The sequence below is a fragment of the Pan paniscus genome, chromosome 5 (genome assembly GCF_029289425.2).
Source record: "Pan paniscus chromosome 5, NHGRI_mPanPan1-v2.0_pri, whole genome shotgun sequence".
Classification (NCBI taxonomy): domain Eukaryota; kingdom Metazoa; phylum Chordata; class Mammalia; order Primates; family Hominidae; genus Pan; species Pan paniscus.
The window spans coordinates 95,345,872-95,359,032 of NC_073254.2; the positions used below are offsets into that span (position 1 = coordinate 95,345,872).

Consider the following 13,161-nt stretch of genomic DNA (forward strand, 5'->3'; position numbering starts at 1 on the left):
TAGCACCACTGCACTCCAGCCTAGGCGACAGAGCGAGACTCAGTCTCAAAAAAAAATATTGCTTTAAGCCATTACATTTTGAAGTAACTCATTATACAGCAAAACTGTCTGAGACACATGGAGTCCATGTTGCCAGCAAAAAAAAAAAAATTAAATAAATTTTTAAAAATTAGTGCTTTGGGGTTTAATGCCATTATTTGTGTAAAAAAAAAAAAAAGAGACTTGAATTCCCAAGTCTGTTCCTGTCTTTTTATATATAGTACAATAAAATAATGTTATAAATCTTATTGAAGTTACAGATTCAGTGAGCAAATTTTATTCCATCTCCTACTGTCTTCATTTCATCCCAGAACAAGATTCAACTATAGGTCATTTGGGGCCTCTAAAATAACCCCAGTAAAATCAGGTATAATTTTTCATAACTTTTCTTCTTACAGATCATAATTTTGCACAACTATCATAATTTTTCTTCTTACAGATACCACTCTTCTGACAATAGTGATTTGGAGAGCACTTAATAGGCAGATTGGAACCAAAGGCCATAGATAATTACCACCTCTGTCAGCAAACTCAAAATAGCAAAGCACTTAAATTTGGGACCCTCTGATATGAAGATGTTTATTAACATAATTTCCTTTTTTTCTAATTGGAAGTTTAAAAAACCCTAAATTTCAATGAACATATACATATGAGACACTGAGTTTTTATATATTTTTGACATTAGTGGCTTTATCAAAGTGTACTTAGAGACGATTTCCCCTATATGTTTCTCTCCAGTGTTAACTTGATGTTTTTTTCCTTAAAAAAACTTCAGGTAACACATTAAATACATTATTTGTTATTATGACATTATTGTGAAATGATGTAGTTTTTATTAAGTCTTTTAGTACACTAGCTATTGGATAACTTCCTGGAAAGGAAGTTCAACATATTGTCAATTCCTAATTAAACTTGATTTCTGACCTTACTAAATATTCATCCTCCTTGGGTGGTATCCCAAAACTACTAGCCAGTCATATGACTTGAGATCCAAAGCTGTGTGCATGAGATAGGATTTGGGGAGAAATTTGGGGGAGAATGTCTCCTGAGTGCAGAGTGAGGCAACCTCACAACAAATTAGAATTCTGTTTCCTCCCAGGAGGTCTCCTTGGCTGTAGAGTGAGAAAGATGTACTCCCTAAAAAGCCAATACCTCCCTCCCAAGTAATTCATGTTTATACTCTGCCAAACACTGCAAAGGAACACTTGAGCTCTACATTAAAAAAAAAAAATTCTTCTCTAGCAAATAAGGCCACATCACTTTAATAGCTAGCCTCTATGTTCACATACTAAAGACAAAACATACCAGAAATTCAACTTATAACAAGACGTTACATCAGCAAAGGAGGATTGCTTTATCCACAGGAAGCTGTACACCAAGTTACAGAACAAAAACATGTCCTCTTGGATTTTGCATCAGTTTGCCTATATATAACCTGCTTCCCATGTTCTATGGCTCCCTACCCACCAGGGGCTCTGCCTAGAGGTACCAGCTTAGGGTTGTGCTATTCTTCCCCTCCCCCGACCAAGTACCAAACATCAGCTTTGAACCTACTGGCCTCAGAACAACTTGTCCACTGCAAAAATGTCCTACATTCTATTTACCTTTTAGAAGTACTTAGATATGATTTATTTTTAAGTTTCTCATTTTCCTAAACTGCTTCAGGGTTCAATCCTATTATTATCACATTCAGAAATTAATCACAGTTCTGTTAAAACATCTGTTTTAAATAGGAAGTTCAAGAAACTTCCTCTCTTGATTTGGACTTGTATTCCTCTTTTGGATTCAGCTTAGCTAATTAAAAATACTTCCGCTAATATGTTCTGTCATTTGCTCTAGGAAATTTTTGAACCAGATGATACAAACTCTCTTGGGAGTTCTCAACCACCTAATAATTTATTTGCTTCCTTCCAGCAGATTTCCCACTCTACCATCAGCCCAAATTATCTCCTTACCTCCCCAGGATGCAGAAGTCACCAATAATCACAGTTATAACTGATAAATTCTTTTTTGGCAAGCTAATTCTTATCTCCAGCATAGATTGCTGTTTTACAGATACAAGCAAATTTGAATTAGTTCCCATATATAACATTAACTATAAATAAAAATTAAGTAATGGAAAAATAGGTAAGTATTTGAGCAAAGCATGCTGAGGTTCTACTCTTTTAAACATAGATGGTAAATACCTAGGTTGTTCTAAGTCTATGGCTAGTCACAGAATAGCATGCAAAATAACATTATGTGTGAAAACTAAGGTCACTGCGCTTTTTAAATGAGGACAACAATATTCATCAAAATATTGTTGTAAGAACTTTTTCACATAGTTTCTATATAGATGTCTTAGTAGCTCAAAATCATTTAGCAGTATTATTTTGATCCAATGAGTATGAGTGTTTCAGTCTATGTATGAATGTACATTTTACTCACTTGTAGTTTCATCATATGAAATAATGAATAATGTACTGGGAGAAACGGAAGAACTGATTTTTGGTCCTGGCCTTATCATTAATAAGATGCTTAGACATCTGTACGCCTCAGGGATTTTTTTTAAAGGGTTTGTTGCTGTTTGTCTTCTTTAGTAATAGATAATTATCCTCTTGATCTCTAAGGTCTATTTCAGTTCTAACCAGCTCTGTGATTTTGCATATATGTAGCATTAGCAGAAGTAGAGAGGCCAAAAGTACTTTTACCAGGTAAGTAATTAATCATTAGATCTTAGGAAAAGCATTGTAGCAGAATCTTGCAAGGTGCTTGCTAAACAATAGTGAAGCATATTATATTATGACTCTAAGAGAGAATGCCAGAATCATAAAAAATTATAGCTCAGTGCTAAATCATAGGCCAAGGTAGGGTGATATGCCAAAGGTTACACAACCTTTTGGTGGTAGAAAAGAGTATGGCTCCAGTCTCATGGTTTTCAGTTCTCTCAGGTATCAAGTCCATTTTTCAGCAGCCCTTCTTCTCTGGATATTCACCCTGATATCTATCCTAAATCTAAATCCTGCTTTTTGGTGGTGTTTGGTCCTTTAAAATGAGAGCCTCTCTGTCCTATTTTGAGGGTCCTTCATGAACTTGAAGAGCATGAGACAAACCCCTGAAACTTTCTCATTCTTGAAGTGCCTTTGTGTTCTGCTGGGGGAGTCGGAAAGGGTGAGGAAAGGGCCATTTGTAACTCATGCATGTACTGTGTTTATACTTCACAGAAAGCTCTCAGGCCCCTTTCTTCACAGGCCTGGTGGCTTCTGAGGTGAGAACTCCCCAGTCCAGGACTCCTGGCTGTTTTGCATCCATCACCTGCTGTTGTGCCTTTGGAGGGAAATAGAAGTAACTTTCACCACCCAAAAATGACAGTACCTGGACTTCCTGTAATTCTGCCATTTCATTACCTGTGTGTTCTCACACAGGACTTGTTAGTTCCTTCCACGTCATTCTCACTGGTTTGTGTTGCAAAGAGAGGAATCAGAAACAGCTCTTTCTTGCCCAACTTTCTGCCATTTTTCAGCTGCTAGTTTTGTTTATCTATAGTGAGTGCCAAGCTTTGTACAGCAGTGGACAGGCCTTTAAACCCCAGGGTAGATTCTGAAATAATAGTTTATCTTCCTAGAAGAGGCAATGTTCATAAAATAGGCTTTGATCAGAGAAGGACACATCCGCCAAAAGAAAAATAGGAGAAAGGGCAATACAAGGAGAAGGAACAAATTGAGCAAGTCAAGGAAGGGTGGCATGGCCTGACAGTCAAGCAATTATTTAAGCCTGGAGTGTGGGGGTCCCGCCAAGTGAAGGGAAAGATGCTCAGAAGAATGGAGAAGTAGAGCCCAGTCACAGAGTGCCTCAAGTACATAGCATTGTGTTCTGTGAGTAATAAGGAACTTTTGGGCAGTTTTCAAATAGAGATGATATGATTGATATGATATGATATGATGTATGATATGATCAACTTGCATTTTGGAAAACTGCAAGAATGAAAAATGAATCCTAGAGTTTTGAGGCTGGAGATTACAAGACCAATTAGGAGGGTATCAGAGCAACCCAAATGAAAAGTAGTTAAAACCCTCAATTTAGGCCATGGTAGGGGAAATGGAGAGGAGGAGTCAGCTGCTAGAGATGTTAGTGGGTTAGAATGAGAGAATAAGCAGGACTTGCTGAATGAGGGCAGAAGGAGAAGGAGAAGCATAGATGGTTACCAGGTTTCTAGCTTGGGAGACTGAATGGGTTAGATATCCCTGTTGAGATGGAGAATAATAAGAGAAGGAGAAGCTTTGGAAGAAGATGGGGCAGTATTGAAAATGGTTTTTAGACAAGCTGATTTGGAAATACACACTATAAAGATGGATACACAGTTGGTGATAGAAGTTTGGGAGTCATTGGCATCTGGGTGTAGATGAAATAACCAGAGCCAGCTTGTAGAGCAGGAACATGGCTCTTAATAGAGATGTGGGAAACATCAATCCTTATTGTGTATACATAAAATAAGGAGCCAACAAGGGAAACTGAAGCAGAGCAAAGAGGTGAAAGAAGCAACAAAGCAGATTAGATATCTTGGTCATTGAGGGAAAAGAGCACAGCCTAACTCTGCCCTTGCCCTTACTAGAGACCAGAGGTTTGTTTTCTGGAAAAACTGACCTAAGAAGTTCTGGACCCAGACACAAGAATGTGCAGCAGACTGATTGCAGGGAAGTAAAAACTTTATACCTTGAGCTGTGAGATTCTCATCTTACCTCCCCTGACCAGAATTTGGATAGCCTGCCCCAGAAAGGTTACTGGAGGACTTTTTCCTTTAAAAACTATTAGAAGATGTAAAGAGAAAGAGGGAGAGAGAGAGAGAGAAAGAGAGAGAGAGGATAGATAGATAGATAGATACATAGATAGATAAAGACAGATAGATGATAGGCAGATCAATAGATAGATCATTAGATAAAAGAAGTAGAATATAACCAATCAGGGAAACAGAGAACTCAACATAGGCAAAAGGGCAACAGCTGTGCAGCAGGCCTAGAAAACAACCAGTCCAGACTGAATATGGAAGCAGAGGGCTGAACTAGGAAGGCCTCCAGGGAAAAATATGAAACTGGTGTGTTTAAGTGCTTGGAAAAATTACTGATAGGTGTTTGGCAAGTCTAATGGAGCATTTGGAAAAATATATATATAGATATATGGAAAACCAAGCAGATGAAAAATTAAAACAATTATTCTTTTGAAGGGGGAAATGTGGTAAGAGGAAGAGAGCATAATCATAGTATACTACTTGGCTCAGCTGATAGTAATATTTATTATTTATTTATTTTTATTTATTTATTTTGAGACAGGGTCTTACTTTGTCACCCAGGTTGGAGTGCAGTGGCACTATCTCTCACTGCGACCTCTGCCTCTCAGGCTCAAGCAATCCTCCCATCTCAGCTTCCCGAGTAGCTGGGATTAAAGGGATGCACCACCATGCCCAGCTAATTTTTTGTATTTTTGAGGCTGCAGTCTAGGTTTTGCCATGTCATCCAGGCTGGTCTCAAACTCCTGAGCTCTAGTCATTCACCTGCCTCAGCCTCCCAGAGTGCTGGGATTACAGGCGTGAGCTACCGTGCCTGGCCAGATAACTATATTTAAATTTGCACTGCAAAACACATAAATATATAAATGTTGGCTGCTGATTTATCAAAAAGTTGAGGATGTAATCATATTGGGAAAATGAGAAAAAGGAAAGAGAAGGGATAAGTGAGAAGGTTAAACCTTCAACCATCAAAACAATAATGCGAAGACAAAAGAGATCTAAAATCTAGAAATAGTCACACTATAAGCACTTTAGTTAGAAATATGGAGATAAATGCCAGAAGAAAGAGCTAAGAGTTGGAAGTGATGTTCTCCGGGGGAAAAAACTGAGGGCTCAGGGAAGTGGTAAGGAACATCTGTTTTCATTGTCTTTTAGCTCTGGCTGATATTTGAACTATGTATATGAATTTCTTTATTAAAAATAAAAAGTGACTAATGATAAATGGGAAGTGTGAGACTGGAGGCAGGAAAAGTTGAATATTCTCTCAACAGCTCACCTGGGCATGGAAAGAGACTGGGCAGTAGCTACAGAGGACTGCATAGATGAAGGAGGAATTTTGCTAAAATGAGAGAGGTCAGAGGATAGCAAGTGAAAACGAGAAGTGGAAAGACCAGAGAACAAAGAAATAACCAATGATGAGACCCTAAAGAGACAGAAAGGAAACATTATCCAGGTTGGGAAAATTTGGGAATCATATCTTCCTGTTTCCTGGGAAATCCTCTCTATGCTCATCTCCTCATTACTCGTTCTCTCTCTCAGCCCTCCAGCCTCCAATATAAATGTGCTCTTCATATCTATAACCCCGTGTTTTTCCCAACAAGGAAAGTCTCACCCTTTCCTCAATATTCTGAATCTGAGGAATGAGAAATTTAAATATTTTTACACTTGATATTCTTAGACTTGTTTTCATGTCTACAAAATTATACTCTTCCCACACTACACATGAAAGCTATTTTTCACTTCTTTCTTGAAGACATTCGAGTAAGAGCTCTGGGTACACCCTTAACGAATACCCTAAAATCTCTAGAGAGAGCTCGATTGCCACCCATCAACCAGTCCTCACTGGAAATACAATTAAAACACCAGTAGAAACTGAATAACTTTTAAGCAGATGACCTAGATATATAGCTCACATGTAAAAAAATGATAAACACTCTTGGGGCTGTGTCCCATATAGAAACATTTCTGGAATCATGCATGTAAGCTGGACACCACTATAGTGTGCTGAAATAGTCAGCACATTATAATTATTCTCAGGCAGTGAAGACCAGGGTCTCCTCTGTAGCTGTGTAGATCGTGTCCTGCACATCCCTAGAGGGCACCAACACACTGAAGTCTGTGGAAATGGCCCACCCTTCCCACCCCAAAGTCACCCACCGTCCCAAGATTTCAGGGTGGGGCCTGAGCAGCAGCTGTACACATCAGCCATAGTGAGACCCCTTTTATTTTACTACGCAGTATGTTTCAGGACAGAGAAAATATTGCAAAGTTTTCATCCCATTCACCCCTACAAAAAGCACATTAAATTGCATCTTAAAAGTACTGTCTTCACAAATGGAAGTTGGATTTGTGGTACATTTAGTTCACCACCTCCTATCCCCAGTGGATTTTATTTCTAATGTGTGGCTTAAAGCAAAGCTATCCAATAAATATAGAGTGGGCTCTAAAATTACAAAGAAAAACTGTCATGGTAGTTGTTCTTTATCATTTCTGAAAAGCAAATCTGTGTTGTTCTGCCAAGTTTTTTTAACAGTTGTACTTTGTGGGTGGCTCTATTCCAATATCTAGATGTATAAACATCCTGTACACGCACTGTTAAGCCTTCAGAGCACTCTCCTGTAGATGGTATGGACTTCCTGGAAGAAACATCATAAGCATGATGTGAGAAGGTAAAAGCAAAAGCAGCAGCAAGCGGCAATAAGATTATGATAAAAATCACTGAAGAATGGCAGGTGGAGTCAAAAGGAATGCGGTGTTTGGTTCTTCTGACACCCTCATTTGCTCAAATACAATACGTTATGGTACAGTAACACTAAATACTTCACAAATGTCAGGTACACATTAGTAAAAACAGTGAATGTCTTCATTTTTGAAAGGGTTGAATGTTCACTTTACAAAAGAGGAAAAATCTTGTAAAAAAATATGTCAGTATTCCAAATGGCAATCTCTCTTGTTCAAATTTACCCAAAATCATAAAGTGTTCTTTCTCAGTCTCTCCCTCTCCTTTGACCTTGAAATCCCATTACTATGGCAGGTCTTTAACATGGCTCCTCAATTTTCTTTTTTTTCCTTTTTTATTTTTTGAGACAGAGTCTCTCTCTGTCGCCCAGGCTGGAGTGCAGTGGCATGATCTTGGCTCACTGCAACCTCTGCCTCCCAGGATCAAGTGATTCTCCTGCCTCAGCCTCCTGAGTAGCTGAGATTATAGGCGCCCACCCCCACACTCGGCTAATTTTTGTATTTTTAGTAGAGATGGGGTTTCACCATGTTGGCCAGGCTGGTCTCGAACTCCTGGCCTCAAGTGATCCACCCACCTCAGCCTCCCAAAGTGCTGGGATTACAGGCGTGAGCCACCATGCCTGGCTACTCAACATTTTGTAATATAATGCCGAGAACTGATGAGCAGTAGGCAACAGCGATCTGATTAAAATGAATGTGAATACTATGAGGCATCTACATCTACCACCACTATATACAATTCAAGCCCAAGTTCTGCAAGCAATAGAAAATCTGGTGTGGAAAGGAACTCAGAGAAGAGCTTCGTTATCATGAAACATGTTGAATCATGAGATAAAAATCTAATCATACATCTTTTTTTTAAAGAAGTATGCTTTTTCCCAAATATCAAGAACAGGTGCTATCCATATAATTTTGGAACACTCACAATTCAAAAATGGAAAACTAAAAATCTGTGACTTTTTGCTGTTCTGTTTTTGTAAAGTTCACTCAGTTGGCTCAAAAATGTCAGCAAAGGTGCAGCCTACATGAGATCTTGTGCGCTAAGCTGTGGGTTACTAGCCTTGAACTCGTTTGTGGTTATGTGGCTATGAAACACAAAGCCCACCTTAACATGGTTAATCTCACAGATACACCTGGCATTTTGCATTCACACTCTGCTTCATGCTTATTAAAACATGCCTAAAAATGAAAGAAACTGATTCAAACAAGAGTAAAACTGACAGAAATAATCCACTTCTCCACACCACACACACACATACACACCCAAATCATGAACTGGTTTTACACTTGCAAGTCTATACTTAATTGAGAAAAATATTTGAATTCAATTAAGATATGCATGATGTCATTTTTTCCCTTGGCATTAATGTATCAGAATTTACTTTCTGCTATTTTCTATCCATCACAATCTCTGTTGAGCTATAAAAGGCCATTTGGCAGCTCTTTTCAAACTATTCCACAATTTAAATCAATTGCACACTTGAATAGAGCACGAGTCTGACATTAATGATTTTAAAATTACTGCCTAAGAAATTCTGGGAATCTTATGGAGGAGCTAAAACTTCTACAATACACACAGACACACACAAATAAGTAAAACTCTGTTCTTAGGATTCCATATTTCATTTCCATTTTATTACACATTCATATTATTTCCTGAAATCATCTTAGAACCTTTTGTTTTTGCAAAATTTTAGAGGTCCAGGCCCTGTGATAGCTATGTGATGTTTTTTCCAGCACATAAAGCAAATTCATGATGTGAAAGAGGCAAATGACAATAGTTAAAGTATGTCTTATTTTGTAATAGGATTTTTTTAATAAAAAATTATTGTGGAACAAGGTACATTAAATTTGGCTTGCAATTAGGAAATATGGGAGCCGGCCTTGAAGAGCATGTGATTGAGTCCCCACATCTAACTGATGAGGAAACAGGCTCAGATGGGTCTATTGATGGGTCCACTTGCTAGAAGCAAAACTGGAACTAGAAACCACGCCCTGGCTTCTAGGCCGCAAGCAATAGTTTTGCTAATTTTGTTCCCCAGCATCAAAACAAACGCACAAAATGGGAAAGACAAATGGTTATTAGTTGGTTATTTTATAAACACAATATTTAAAACTTAAATTAGTACATGTAAAGAACTGGCACAAACAGATGAAGGTTCACTTTCACGGCAGCAGTAGCATCTGCACAACATACCCCCTTAGCCACTGCCCTCAGCCCTTCCCCCCTCCGAGAGAGGTGGTGCTGCTGGCTGCAGATTTCTTCAGCTCTATTTTCATAGACTGAGTCTCAGCTCGAGGCTCGAATTTGGTCAGATTTCCTGCTCCTGGGGCTGCCACTACTGGCTTTCCTGCTTTCATACCTTTTGACATAGGAATGCGGGTGGGTGTAGGCCGCTGGGATGACCCGTCTTGTCCTGACTGTAAGAGAGAAAATACGTAGATACAAGGGAGATGTTGGTGAGTTTCCTCTGGATATGCCATCAATCTGAACATTAGTGGGACTCTTGCCACACAGGAACACCCACAGAAGACCCTTCCCCAGATAAAATAATTGTGAGAAACTTGGAGTTTGTATCTAATCCACTCTGATTATCTCCCCTTCCCTTCACTTAAAACAACTTTGCTTGAAACTTCCTTCTCTTCTGAAGCACTAACTTACCTTCTCTGCCCTTACTGAAGACGGCCTTAACTCCAGTTTCACAGAGGAAATAAATATAGACCACCAGGCAAAAACTCAGGCAACTTTACTCCTACTGCTCCCTAAATTAACTCTACACTCCCTCCTTTCTTCCATTTCAGATGAAGCCACTCTCTTTTCACCTCCTAAAGACCTCAGAATCTTCGCATGTTATTGTCGCTGCTGACCACATCCTCCTTTTTAAAGTGCTCCTAACACTGTCTTGCTGTGATTTCTTAGGACAGACTCATCAATTCACCTCTCATATCTGATGACCCCTTTTCAATCTCTTGCTGGTTTCTTGTTCTCTACTCTGCCTGCCTTCTAAATGTGTCACCATGTTCCATTCTCAGCCTCCTTTTAATGTTTAACATTCACCCTGAGAATTGCCTTAGTTATTACCCCATGTGTTCAAACCCTGGGATCCCTAGGCTTCAGTGCCCTGTAGAAATGCAGATCCTTATTCCCAACTACTCACTGGACATTTCTGATGTTCCCCAGACATCTTAAATATAACATGCCCCAAACATTACTTATCCTCTCTCCTAAACAGCTAGTCCCCCTGAAGTTTCTCATCTTATTCTCCCAGACAGCCAAATCAGAAACCCAAGAGTCACCCTCTCTACTCAATTTGTCATGAAATCATTATGATTCTGTCTTCACTATATCTCTGTCCTCATTTTCACTACCATAGTTCAAGCCTGCTCCATCATTAAGATAGAGAATTGCAACAGCATCCCTGTCCCTCCAAGTTATCCTTTAAACTGTTTTCCACACACGTTTCTAAAACATAAACGGTATGTTTTTCTCATGATCATCACCCTTTCAGTGGCTCCCTTTATCTAATCTATAAATATCAATTTCATAATGAGACATGTATGTGCCTCCCTTCAATATCCAACCCCAGTTTGCTTCCTTATTTTCTGCCCTTGCATTTTTTGCCCCATGCGCAACTGTTAGCAGCACAATGGGACTGCTCACCATTCCCCAAGCACGCCAGGCTCCTTCACACTGTCGTGCCTTCGCACATGCTGTTCTGTCTACAAAATCCTTCTCTTTTCCTTCTTGAAAATCCCTCTTTAACTGTGAAACCTCCACTTCTGTGAAGCCTTCTCCATTGGCTCGTTTGTACATACCTCTATCATAGAACCACTAAGTAGATTCCAAACCTGTCTATTCCACTGAGTCAAGAACTTCTACAGTCCTCCTGGCTTCCCAGCACCTAGCCCATGCCTAAAGTGTAGCTGACACTCAACAAATGTTGAATGAATAAATGTACAAATGAACTACCCTCAGTGTTTAAATTCTAAGAGGAGTATTCCAAACCTTTTGTCCTTGATTTTATGAGATCTGATATACTTAAAATAGGTGGACCATTCAGAACTTAGAAATCTTAGACAGTTGCTTTGAAATGCTACCCGTGTATGAGGTTTAATCAGTAGTCAAAAATGTCAATACAGAGGGTAGGGCTACCTTGATCTGACACTTAAAAATGGTAAGAAAATGTTACGGCAGAAAATATGCTTTAAGTTACAATGATTTATACCTCCAATATCTTTTTATAAAATGCAGCAGAAAGAAGCAAAACCCTACACAACCAAGCTATGCTCTATGTTACCTAAAAAGCAGTATCGGACCACCTGAGGACAGTGAATAATTCTGAATGCTATTTGGCTCATAAAGAGCCAATAAGTAAAAGCTTTACTGGCAAAGCAATTAGTAATTCACACTTTGGAGCCTGCCTCGAGTCTATGTTTGTGCATAGAAAATTAAAGTAAATCATATTAAGAATATAGGAAAATAAGCCACAGTTTCTATATTTAAATTATGAGCTTCCTGTCTTTCTTAAGAGATTTCAGTTTATGCTGTAGAACTTGTTCAGGGTCTAGAAATCACGATTTCTAGTCTATTAGCTTAAGTTAACATCTAAACAGTACAAGCTCTTCTATAATTACATTTGCCAATTTGCCACCAATAAATGAAGACAATCACTGGAAGTATTTTGAAAAATATAATTTATAATTTATTTATTTACTTTTTTGAGACACGGTCTCACTCTGTCACCCAGGCTGGAGTGCAGTGGCATGACCGTGGCTCACTGCAACCTCCATCTCCTGGGTTCAAGTGATTCCTGTGCCTCAGCCTCCAGAGTAGCTGAGATTACAGGTGTGCACCACCACACCCAGCTACTTTTTTTTTTTTTTTTGTATCTTTAGTAGAGATGATGTTTTGCCCTGTTGGCCAGGCTGGTAGAATTTAAGTTCCGGCTGTGCTTTGCACATGCTTTTCAATAATCATTCATTTAGCCTTCCAGCTAGTTTGTTTGTTTGTTTGTTTGCTTGCTTGTTTGTTTGAGATGGAGTCTTGCTCTGTCACCCAGGCTGGAGTGCAATGGCACAATCTCAGCTCACCACAACCTCCGCCTCCTGGGCTCAAGTGATTCTCCTGCCTCAGCCTCCCGAGTAGCTGGGATTACAGGTATCTGCCATCATGCTCAGCTAATTTTTGTATTTTTAGTACAGACAGGGTTTCACCAAATTGGTCAGGCTGGTCTTGAACTCCTGACCTCAGGTAATCCACCTGCCTCAGCCTCCCAAAGTGCTGGGATTACTGGCATGAGCCACCGCACCCAGCCCCAGCTATTTATTAAATAAGTATTTATGAAGCACATGCTGTCTGCAAGATATGATTAAATAAAATACAGTTTTTATACATGTAAACTTACTTCTCTTTCACTTCTAAAAAAGTTTTTGATATTAAAATCTTCTCATCTTATTTTGGGATAAAATATGACTGTGGCCATATATAACCACATATTGAATATTTTAGTTTATAGAAACATAACCTAGGAGCAATTTTAATTCTTCCTCCATATAGACCATTTCCCCCGTCTCCATTTAAAAAAAGTATCTTAAACATTAAAATCAAATTTTAAGCCTTC

At 38.9% G+C, this 13,161-nt stretch overlaps 1 protein-coding gene across 4 annotated transcripts in view; it reads right to left on the bottom strand.

Annotated features, from left to right (window-relative positions):
- FILIP1 (filamin A interacting protein 1) overlaps positions 1–13,161 on the bottom strand; it is a 200,101-nt gene that overhangs the window by 7,510 nt on the left and 179,430 nt on the right. For 2 of the 4 annotated variants that reach the window (XM_034962394.3, XM_008975243.4), the window contains one exon: positions 8,603–9,961. The exons of 1 other annotated variant lie outside the window; for it this stretch is intronic. In XM_034962394.3, the coding sequence (XP_034818285.3) occupies positions 9,755–9,961 (207 nt within the window). In that variant the 3' untranslated portion in view covers positions 8,603–9,754. Of the gene's footprint in view, positions 1–8,602; positions 9,962–13,161 lie in introns of those variants that run through there. One more of the 4 variants, XM_003805810.7, reaches the window with a different exon arrangement.